This window comes from Belonocnema kinseyi, chromosome 3 (genome assembly GCF_010883055.1).
Source record: "Belonocnema kinseyi isolate 2016_QV_RU_SX_M_011 chromosome 3, B_treatae_v1, whole genome shotgun sequence".
In the NCBI taxonomy this organism is placed as follows: domain Eukaryota; kingdom Metazoa; phylum Arthropoda; class Insecta; order Hymenoptera; family Cynipidae; genus Belonocnema; species Belonocnema kinseyi.
The window spans coordinates 99,058,364-99,070,404 of NC_046659.1; the positions used below are offsets into that span (position 1 = coordinate 99,058,364).

The following is a 12,041-nucleotide window of genomic DNA, read 5'->3' on the forward strand; positions in this document are numbered from 1 at the left end:
CTACTGCCAGCTGTTGGAGGCAGCAAAAGCCGCTTACAGAAGCAAAAGACGCGGTAACCCCATCAGAAACGTCATCCTCCTTCATGACAATGCCAGGCCACATACGGCGGGTAAACCCTTGAGAATCCTCCATACAGTCCAGATTTGTCACCCTGTGACTATCATTTGTTTACGCCCATGAAAGATGCACTTGGAGGATTGCGATTTGACAACGATCAAGATGTTGAGGAATTCGTGCGCAATTGATTGATGACTCGACCTCAAAGTTTCTACGAGCAAGAAATTAACAAGCTTCCAAACCGCTGGAAAAAATGTGTAGAGCGTGAAGGAGACTATGTAGAAAAATAATCAATAGTATTTTTGTATTGTTTTATAAACAAATAAATATTAAAAAAGAATTCCGGTTAATATTTGATTCACCCTCGTAGATATGTGTTTTCTTCACGTGATCTTTTTCAAGGTTAAAACCAACAATTACTCAGTGGTATTATTTTTCTTCTAACCTAGAAAATAAACGGTGATCTCGATGAGGTAAAAAAAGTTTATAATATAGCTTTGATCACGTTCACACTTATTTGCCTCATTATAGACAAAGCGTCTTTAGTCAAAAGTAATAAGAATAAAATAAAATTACTTTTATCTGAAATAGGCAGAACAAGCGCAACATATCTGCCCGCAAAGCGGCAGTAAAATAGCACTTTATTGTACTGCGACGCCCGACACGTAAAGGTACAGCAAGGAGGAAAAAGTTGGTGAGAAGTGAAAGAAAAGATTGAGAAGAATTCATTTTAAATCTAAGTTTAACTACGAAGTGGATTTCGGACTTCTAACGTCAATCCACGCGGATGAACATTCATATCTACCCCGGCAGTAAAGTTGTTTTATATACGGATGCAGTTGTAACGACTTCGCCTTCGGCTCGGACGTTAACTTCTACATCCTTGTATAAAGTTCAACTTTACTGCCTCGGTACATACTCTACTATTATTTTAAACTTATTACTTCTGAAAAACGACGTTCTGTATATAATAATATGTTAATTTTGTATAATCGACAATGACTCTAAATTAAACTAAATTTTAAAAAAAAATTATCCATGCTCTTGCGTGACAATACAAGGGGAAACTTCTGTAGGGCCTATGTGGGTCTTACGAGGGGCTTAGCTGGGCACATTATTGGCCCTTCGTGGACACCCTACATGGGGCCTTCGAAGATGAGTACGTAAAAACTATGTGGGCCCTTCGCAGTTTGCCAACGTAGGACCAACATAGTAAAGGGGCAAATTACGATTGCCCCTGCGGGGGCAAACTCAACAATTCCACACGGGTAACTGTAATTAGTTACTTTTTTCATGGAACTTTTCAAACATATAATATTCTAACAGATAACCATATAAATACTTAAAAATGTAATTATTTAAAAAATTAGTGTGAAAGGATATATATCTTTTGCAGGCTATATTTTAATGATGGACATAGGAGCATTCATGTCTTGGGCATCGCCTGCCCTACCCTACCTAAAAAGTGAAGCATCAGAAATTCCTGTAACAGTTACGCAGGCACCCTGGTTAGCGGCTGTTGGAAACCTCTTTGCCATACTAGGGATACTTCTTTGCTCCACAATCATGAATAAAATAGGCCGGAAGTACATCATATTGTTATTTGGCCTGATTCAACTGATATCTTGGATTTTTATTAATTTGGCACGCAACTTCCCTTTTCTATTAATAGGAAGAATTATTTCTGGAATAGGCTCTGGAGGTAATCGTATCGTCCTACCTGTGTACACAGGTGAAGTCTCTGGTAAAACCATCAGAGGAAGAATTCCGAACTTTCTCAAGATTAGCTCGAACTTTGGAACTTTTATTATGGCATCTGCCGGGGCTTTTCTACCTTATCATACTATGAATCTTGTAATGGTTTCATTGCCACTTATTGGAATCTTTTTATTACTCCTTACATCTGAATCTCCGTATTATTATTTGATAAAAAGACGTGATAAGGAAGCCATAGATGTACTAATGAAAATGTCTTCTGTGGAAATATTAGAAATGGTGATGGAAGACATTAAGAGAATAAAGATTGCCATTGAGGAAAATGAAAATCTGGAAAAGAATAGTTTACAAGAGACTTTTTCGCACAGTGGTAGCAGAAAATCTTTTATTATGTATGCTATTGTGCAGTTTACTTATTGTTTTTCGGGATATTTCGCCATCAGAGGATAGGCTCAAGAAATTTTAAGCTATAGCAATTAACCTCTTGAACCAAAATATGAAGCGATGATACTGATGGGCTTCCAGATAATTGATGGTTTGCCATCTTCTTTAGTGATAGATCATTATGGTCGAAGACCAGCTTATTTGCTGTCTGGAATATTGTCTTGTTGTATCATTAGGAGGATTTTTGTCAAAATTATTGATACCAATTATAAACAATGCAGCTGGTATTTACACTAGTTTTTGGATTTTTTCTGTTCTTTGCATTACTGGACCGATCATTATTTGGTTTACCACGCCTGAAGCTAAGGGAAAAAAATTAGAGCAAATTTTAGATTTAATGAAAGCAAAAAATAAAAAAAGTAGAGACAATATTTGTTAGTTCTATTTATGCGTTTTAGTATAATTTTTCTTATAACTATACGGTTGCTCATAGTAACTTTGGTTGTAAATGTAAATAGCCTAACTTAAATTGCGTAATTCTTAAATAGATATAAGAAATTACCAAAGATATATTTTCGTTTCTATTTTACTTGAAAGCGGGCTTCATTATTTTACAGTATACGACGAGTGATAACAGGTAAGTGGAGTTATTTTATATCTTCAAGTGCCTGACTAGCCTCGATTTACAGTTTTACTCCCCTAATTGCATATCTAACATGCAGATACATTTTCCTAATATTTAGATTACTGCAAAATCTTTTACGGATTTTAATTAACGCTGCGATTCGAAGAATTACTTAAGCTGACTAAGTACACTTTCTTACACGTATTCCTATTACTCACACAATCAGCAAGCTTCACACATGATCCAGTCTTTAAAAAACGCAAACGTTATCAATTTAATAAAAACGCTTATCAATTTGAAACAAAATAGATTTACTTATCAGCGATTTTTCGAAGAATTAATCCCAATTTTGCTGTCGTTGTGGTCAATCTCAGAAGGAACATCGATTGTCCGAGAAACTTGTAGATTCTAGAGCTCGGAGAAGTCATTCTATTTTTAGTGGAAAAATTTAATAAATATTTCGCTGTTTGACACCTGGTGTCTAATTCCTCACAGAGAAAAAAGCGCTAAACTACGAAAAAGGGACTAATAAGGACTGATACCCAGTGAACATCATATCCACGTAAAAGATTGCTATAGTTATATGTTTAGTTATAAGCATAGTCTTTACAGATATGTATTTACCTTTATTTTCTAGGCTTCTGTATGTAGATACGATCATTGTCCTTCTTAGTATTACGATATTTAATTGGTAAATTTTCCATAAGAAAAATGTTCTTCCTATTACACAAAGGAAGTTTCTGATGTATAAGAGACACTTTCCTATCTCTGGACATAATTTGCTTAAGTACTGGTTATTTTCTTATCATCACACTTGAGCTTTCTTATCTGATAAGAAAATGAAGCTTGTTATGATTTCTGTAACAATTACAGGATTAGGTATGGTTCCATTTAAATTAGGAGATGGTGTTTTGTCGACCAGGGTTTGTCATTAGAAAATGAGGTGTAAATTTGCAGATTACTTGTCCAATGGTTCAATGGTTTTCATTTATGTTAAAGACACCATGGTTTCATTTTGTTGAAGGAAGAGAAGAAGAAGCTATTCAAATTGTAATGAAGTTATCAAAAGTAAACAAACCTGAAATATTTATGTAAGATATTTAAATAATGAAAATGGCGAGAACCGAATATAAAAATTCTCAACAGAATAGTATTCGGCTATTTGGCTACTTAATTTTATCCTGAAGAATTTTTTAGTTATAGTGGCACATCTTTAAAACTAGCATACGCAACGAACCTGATTACAGAATTACAAAAATTTACTGGATTACCTTCTTCGCAATTGATACATTATACCTTTTATATTAAATTAACTGAATTTTAGATTGAATTCATAAGTCTCTCGGTAATTTGCAATTTGCTTTAGAACTACTCATTAATTATCAGAAATGTGCTTTTTTTCAAGAAACATTATGTTCAACAAATTTTATTGTAAGGATGATTCAGGCTCAACGTACGAATGGGTACGACGCTGCCTCAAAATACTTGGCCGAGATTTTGTAACTAATATCCACGGGGATCGATAGCGAAGTTGGTTAGTGTGTGTGTGTGGTTAGAATACACGAGTTTACTTAATTTACAAATTTACTAAGCGTGCTGTTATATGTGTAAGTGACCGTGTGTGCGAATTTCGTATTAATAATTATAAAAAATGAATGTTATATAATAATAATGTCCAAAATAACTTTTTTCCGTTGGAAAATCCTTATTGGATTTCCATAGACTGTCGCTAAAAATTATCAGCTCTGTTTCATAGAATACAAAACTCTCTTGTTTTGAATTTTCAGCGACTTTCACTGATACTTCGGATTTTTTGCTCTTGCGCACTGCATTTTCAATGACTGTCGCTTACTTTTCCGAGCCTGTCTCTGAGACTATGAAGCCTTTGTATTATAAATTTTTAGCGGCATCCTAACAAATTTTCTATAACTGTTTTAAAAGATCTGTTGATATGTTAGATGTCGTCGCATGCTTACTTATACCCAATTCCGTCAATTTTCAATGTATTAATCTGAAAATTAAAAAAAAAATCCTTAAGTAGTGTGACCCAAATGCTTGAATAGAAGTTTTATGAATCATGAACTTCCCTTTATATTTCTTTTTAGTAAAACTAAAAAACATGGTTATCGTTCGGCCTCAATTTACAATTAAATATTATCAAACGATAGGTGAATTTCAGCCTTTTAATCTTTTTTGGCATCACTGGACTATACTTCATGTGTATACTAAGTTTCAAACAATTTTAACAACAAATAGCCAGTTTCTGATGATTTACATTGTTTAAACTTATTGAAAATGCCTGTATAAATTGATTTTTCGACTTTTAAAAGATTGTTATAAACTCAAACGTTTGTAAAATCTTTTTAGACGTTTGCAAGACTGGGTGAGATCCGGAGCTTTTATTATTTTTGATCAAAGACAGTTTGTAATTATTCGAACAATTTATTGAATATTTTCTTATTTTAAAACTCACACCCTAATTATTTTGATCAATAACTATTTTTTTTAGTAACGTTGTTCTTGGTTATTTTTAAAAACCTATTTCCTTGAGATAAGAAAATACAGTTTAAATAATTGCAAACTGTCATTCACAAAAAATACATTTCTTAAAATTTATTAACCGCGTAATTAATTCTAGAAAATAATATCTTTTTCCGATTTGAAAGGAAAGAAATTGTCCAATCAAAGTAATGTTGTTTAAGTAATATCAAAATATCCTTATACAAATATTGCTCTTGTAATTCGTTAATTGGATCACTGATACCAGAAAATAATAAAATTTACTCATTCACACGTAAAAAATGTTTTAAGCAAACTAACATTGTTTAAAAAATCATCATTTATGTTTAAAAATAAATACAGCTCTTGACATACATCAACTGTAACATTTACCTTGGAAAATAGAAATAGTAATAGTTTTCTGACCTAATATTTTAATAGTTTAAAGACTATTCTTCTTAAGTTTGCATATAAATGATCAAAAATGCTTTTTCGTTAACGCAGGTTCACATTCTTTTCCCGTTTAACCGCTTTTCCCCTTTTCCACGTTTTTCATTTGATGTTCGAAATGAATTACTAAAAGCCAATAATAAAATCCAACTCATTTTGTTTAGGAGTTTATTATTTTGGATTGAAAAGTTGACAATAATACATTTTGTAAAAATACATACTTTTTGTTGCAAATTTGTCTTATTTAGCTAAAAATTTAATTATTTTGTGAAACATTCAACAATTTGGTTAAAAAGTTATACTTTTATATGGTAAATTAATCATTTGGGATTTAAAATTCAAATATTTTGGCATAAAAGTTAACTATCAAGTTGAAAGTGAACTTTTTTATCTCAAATTTATATTTTCGGGTTGAAGATTCGTCTTATCGACTTAAAAATTCAACAATTGTTTAACATGTTTTGTCCTGGTCTGAAAAATCTTTCTTGTTAAAAATTCACCTTCTTTGTTAATAATTCATCATTTTACTTGAAACTTCATTAATTTGTTGGCAAATTTAACTATTTATTTAAAAATAAGTTTCTTTTAAAAAATTATTTTTCTAAATAAAAATTTCACTAATCCATGTTTAGTTAATTTTTAAATCAGGAACTGCTTTATTTTGTTAAAAATTCTTATTTTCTGGTAAAAAATTAATTTTTTGGTTTAAGATTCCACTAATTCAGTTAAAGATTTATTATCTCAATTAGAAATTTACCATATTGATAAAAAATTTAACTAATTTTTTTAAATTAATTTCTTGAGCTGAAAATTCTTTTTTTTTTATTGAGAATTTAATTTTTCCACCTTTTTAAATAATTTATCTTTTCAGTTAAAAGTTCGACAATTTAAGGGAAAATCTTACTAATATGCTGAAAATTCGTTTTTTTTATCGTAAAATTACCGTTTTTAACTCAAAATGTAATTTTATTCCATATTTGGTTGAATATTGAGATTTTTAGATGTTAACTCATGGTATTCTATATAAAATTCATCCGTTTGGGCACGAAAGTTTAAGGATCAACATCTCAGATTTAAAATTTGAATTTTTTTTCAACTCAAAAATTCAACAGTTTGAAGATTCTTCATTTTGGTTTGAAAAATGACGCCTTAATTTTAATAGACGATTCAACTATGTGAAAATTTGAATGTTTTATTTTTGATTGAAATATATTTTTTTTTTAGTTAAAATTCTCATTAATTGATTTTAAATTCATCTTGTTTGAGGTTTAGTAAGAACGTTACATTGTATTTTACTATTTCAATTAACAAAAATTAAAAAAAAAAGATCTTTCAGTTAATTAGTTAAATTTTTACCAATTTCTCATTTAAGACATCATGCTAATTTCAAAAGCCCAGAGGCGTGGGTTAATGTTGACTTATTTTAAGACAAAAAAAACACAATTTCTTTTTTCATAAAATGAGAAATTTGGGGGGGGGGGGTCGAGCACAAAAAATCGAACGTCGAATTTTGGACCACCTGCACCTTGGTGAATAATGTTAATTTCTTTTGTTGTATTACGTGAGGAAATGATTTAATAATTTTTTTATTTTTCTCTCATAGTGTGTATTGAACATAATTCGGAGTTTTGTAAATTGTGAATGAATTTAAATGAATGAAAAATTATACTGCATATCAAGAAACAAGACCATTCAGATTTTGTAAACAAAAATAAAACAGAGATATGAAGTTCACAGTATTCAAAATTAAACACAGACTGATAAAATTCTTAAAAATTGTTTGTGTTCCCAAAAGCTACAAAGAAATCTTCACCCAACATAAGGAAACTTTAAATCCTTCTGTGTACGAAATCAGACACGATAACGGACTTATTAAAGTCTGCGCTCTTATTTCGGATAAAAGACAAATTCGAAGCGGAGATAAGGTGACTCTAAAGAAGATATTCAGTAATTTGACATACTTTAAACGAGACGGATTCTCTTTAATTATAATATTTTAAACTATTTCTCAATTGTTTAAAAATAATATGAAATAAAGATGAACGCACGGAATATTTTTACATGTGGAGAAAAAAATTCTAAATTGACCAAAATAGTGCACTCAAGTAATGAAAAATGTAGTGATGATTTAATGCAGAGAAGAAAGGCTCATTTTATACAATTTGTCTCTATCTTAGGTGGTATGTTGTTTGAAAATTAAAATATAATTAAAACTTAGCTCCATCTCTTGGGAAAAATATTACCAGATTGAAAACGTTAATATATAACTTTACGGTTAATTCAGAATTCGCGGCGATTTTTACAAGATAAAATGTCCCATTTATATAATTTATTATTATTTCAAGCTTCAATTTGTTGAAAATAAAATTTTTGTAAACGATTGTGGTAAAAAATAAACAATTTTTTTATTTCTCAAGGTATCGACTACGTTTTTTTTTATCGGAATAAGCAAAACATTACTAATTACTGTCTCCTAATTATATTGTTATAATAATTCCTTTTTATAAAATACCCTATAAAGAACAAAACTATCCTTGAAGACAAAAATTATCAATTGTTTTCAAGAATTCAAATAACAAAATTTAGAAACTACTTAGATATTCATTGAATTTACTTTATCTTTACACATTCAATTTAATTTGAACTAGGAAAAATAGAGTGTCACGCGCTATCATTAGATGTTCTATATCTTGTTTTTGAAAAATTTTCATTCTAACTTAAATTTTAGGTTGTGTCTAGTCGTCTCGAAAAATTGAAGGAGTCAGAATAGGGGATAAGGCTCTCACCATTTTTCGGAATGATTAGGCACTACATTTTATTTATTTTTATGGGTTTATCTTGAAAATTTTTAATTGAATATCCTTAAATTTTTAATGAGTATCATTAAAAATCGTTTAGTTTTGAATGCTTTTTTCAGATAATTCAATTCCGAAAATTTACAATTGATAACAGTTCAATTTCAAAAATGTATATACAATAAAAAAAATGTTAACTTCAATAATTTTGAAAATCAAATGTTAAGTAATCAATTCTAAATCTTCCGAACTAAATAAACTTTGAATGTAAATAATAAAATGTATAGCTTTTATAACTGCGAAACTTGAAATTGGAAAAACTTCTTATTAAATTTTCAATTAAATTTAAATTTTTTAAATTAAACGCTCTTCAATTTCGAATACTTTCACTTTAAAGTTCTACAATTTTAGAGTTTGAATTGAAAACTGTTAAGTTTTAAAGATGCATAAATAAAGATTCATAAAATTTTATCGTTTTGATGAATTTGAAAATCAAATGTCTAGTTTTTAATTCTAAATCTTCTAAACTAAAGATATTTCGAATGAAAGTCATCTAATTTACCAACTGTTTAATTGTTAAACTTGAAACTTACTTTATTATCAATTGTAAATTTTGAAAATTAAAACCTCTTGAATTGTAAAAATGTATTAAAAACATTTCTAAATTTGATGATTCCGGAAATCAATACAATTTTTTCAACTCTAAATCCTTTAAATTGAATGAATCTCGAACGTAAATCATCAAAATTACTGAATGGTTAATTACAAAATTTGAAAGTTATAAAAATTGTAATTTTAAATTGTTGAAATAAAAAAATGTGTGTTTTGGACGTAAGGTAGAAGTTAAACTTCGAAAGAACGGAATGAATTTATGGAACTCATGGAATTCACAGAATTCAAGGAACTCACAGAATTCACGAACTCAATGGAATTCAAAGAATTTATGGAAAACAAGGAATTCATGGAATTCTACGATTTAAAACAATATCACGAATTCCATGCATCCCTTAATTCTGGGAATTTCGATGATTTTTCGAATTCCATGATTTATATATATATTTTTATTTTTTTATCCTGGGTTTTATCCCATCATTTACATACTGGGTTGCAGCCAAGTCCGTAATAGGGCAACTTACATCTTAGATGAGATCCGAACTACCAGAGCCTTGGTAAAGTTTCACAGAAAAGTTTCCAGAGGTACCGGTTCAGGGATCGAACCCCAAACCTCAAACGTGAAGTCCAAGCACCTAACCAACTTAGTCACCGAGACTCTGCCCTGAATTATTATTATTGAGAAGTTGTAGGCTTTAGAAGCTACGATCATGGTTCCTTAAAGGAAATAATCAAGACACAAGCGGAAAGTGTACGTCGTCCACTCCTGCTCCTTCTATCCTAGAAAGTAAGCAAAGGCGGGAAATTTCTGCGAGGGACTTCGTACAGCACAGGTCTTTGGATTCTAAACAGTTGGAGATAAAGGTTTCATCTCTGGATGCTTTTTTAGAGCTACCAATCTTTGTATAAAGTTACGAGGAAAAGTGTGTTGAACAGCCTTTAAGATCTGGCTCGCAGTGGACTGAACCCGATGCTGGAAAGCCGGGATTTTGTTGAGCTGGTCAAGAAATTAGGCTTTCATACCTCCAAGGCAGCCAATTATGAGAACTATGAGATGGCACAACCTGTTCATCTTTAAAAAAATATTTGATATTTATCACGTTTTTCTTCCTCCTTTGATGTGATGTTACCATCGGCTGGTACCAAGAATTTAATCACGTAAATTATCCTGGTCTTCAGATCTTGGAGGACAATAATAGGCTTTGTAGCTTGCAAACTTGACAGTTATTATCGCCTACAGGTACATTCATTATGTGACCGATAAACTAAGGTGTCTAAAATGCCGTCTTGATAGGTAAAAAAAACCTTCATTCTCCAATCCCAATTCAGCAGACTGAAGAATCATGTTGATCAGACCCATCTACGACTTTTCTCTCTACAAGCAATGTCGTAGAAATGACCATGAAGGGACTTGTTAGCATGTTTTATTAGTAGGATCTAATGTTTTGTTTCCTGTACACGACTTTTAAACATCAAAGGTATTATTGATGATAGACCATGTGTAGTCTAGCTGAAATAAAATGGGCGACCAGGCTCCTCTGCAGCCTTGTCGCGCGGCATGGTAAAAAAGCGCCGTAATATTGACGACTCTATGTTGATCTTTTTGCTGAAACCATTGTTTGATGAAAACACTCCAAGTTTAGAAAACCTCTACACCCTTTATCTCGAGAGAGGTATATACGAGGTACGGAAGATCTAGGATAATGACTTCGATGAATTGTCATCTTCGTGCGTGTTGTTCGGTCGTACCCTCGGTTCGGTCATATTTCCACTCCTAACTGAGCCATGGCCTCCATCCGCGAGAGGCATATTGCGGGTGACACTGCGCGATACTGGTAAGGTAACCGTATAACTAGTTGCATTGGGAAGTTCGCCCAATGCAACGTAGCCGACTGCAACAACCGAAGCTCTCAGGCGATGACCATTAAGCCTTTTATTCATTAAGATTTTTATATTGGCTTGATTGCTCGTTTTATTTATTCAAATGACAAGTTCATTCAGGAACACTGCCCCATGAATTTCGTGAATTCTATTAATTCCTTGAATTCCATGAATTCCATGAATTACTTGAATTCAGTCAATTTCATGAATTACTTGAACTGCATGAATTCCATTAATTTTTTTAATTCCTTTAACTCCATAAATTCCTTGAATTCTACGAACTCCTTGATTTCAATTAATTCCATGAATTTCATTAATTCCACGAATTCTATGAATTCAGAGAATTTTATGTATTTTGCGAATTTTTTTAATTTATCAATCCCGTGAATTGTTCAATTCCTTGAATTCCACGAATTTCTTGATTTCCGTAAGTTTCATGATTTCCGTGAATTACATGACTTACGTGAATTCCATGACTTCCTTGAATTCCGCAAAATTCAATGTATTTGATGAATTCCTGGAATCCCATGCACTTAATGTATGCTGTAAATTCCGCGAATCCTGCGAATTTCGTGAATTCTTCAATTCCTCGAACTCGAAAAATTTCTCAAAATCTATGAGTTCTGAGAATTCCATGAACTCTTTATTTATTTGAATAACGCATTCGTTCTGCAAGAATGCTCCATGAATTCCTTGAATTTAATTAACTCCTTTAATTTCATGAATTCCGTGAAGTCCATGAGTTCCTTGAAATCCATGAATTCTTTGAATTCGATGAATTCCTTGAACTCCGTGAATTCCATTAATTCCATGTATTCCACGAATTCAGTAAATTCCCTGAATTCCTTGAATTTCATAAACCTCATGACGTCCTTGAATTTCTTGAATTTTAATTTGAAAGTTTTCACACTGAAATTCATTTAATTTTATATATTTAAAATCGCAACTGAAATTTAAAATATTATCATTAAAAGAAGTAAGTCTCAAATGAAATATATCTTTTACAGGCTATATTTTAATG

The 12,041-nt window shown here is 31.2% G+C and overlaps 2 protein-coding genes across 2 annotated transcripts in view; both read left to right on the forward strand.

Moving 5' to 3' along the window:
* LOC117169949 (facilitated trehalose transporter Tret1-like) overlaps nucleotides 1-727 on the forward strand; it is a 23,367-nt gene extending 22,640 nt beyond the window's left edge. The window contains exon 5 of the mRNA XM_033356460.1: nucleotides 650-727. Coding sequence (XP_033212351.1) covers nucleotides 650-727 — 78 coding nt within the window. The remainder of the gene's footprint in view (nucleotides 1-649) is intronic.
* A 369-nt stretch (nucleotides 728-1,096) lies between these two features.
* On the forward strand, nucleotides 1,097-2,224 carry LOC117169950 (facilitated trehalose transporter Tret1-like). The gene is made up of 2 exons (XM_033356461.1): nucleotides 1,097-1,217; nucleotides 1,455-2,224. Exons 1-2 carry the CDS (start codon nucleotides 1,097-1,099, stop codon nucleotides 2,222-2,224), a joined length of 891 nt encoding a protein of 296 aa, XP_033212352.1.
* The last annotated feature ends 9,817 nt before the right edge of the window (nucleotides 2,225-12,041 follow it).

Bases quoted from the DNA above. Each gene is read 5' to 3' on its own strand.
- LOC117169950 (XM_033356461.1), top strand. From the start codon at position 1,097: ATGCTCTTGCGTGACAATACAAGGGGAAACTTCTGTAGGGCCTATGTG. The intron at 1,218-1,454 runs GTACGTAAAAAC...TATCTTTTGCAG, and splicing joins CATGGGGCCTTCGAAGATGA to GCTATATTTTAATGATGGAC.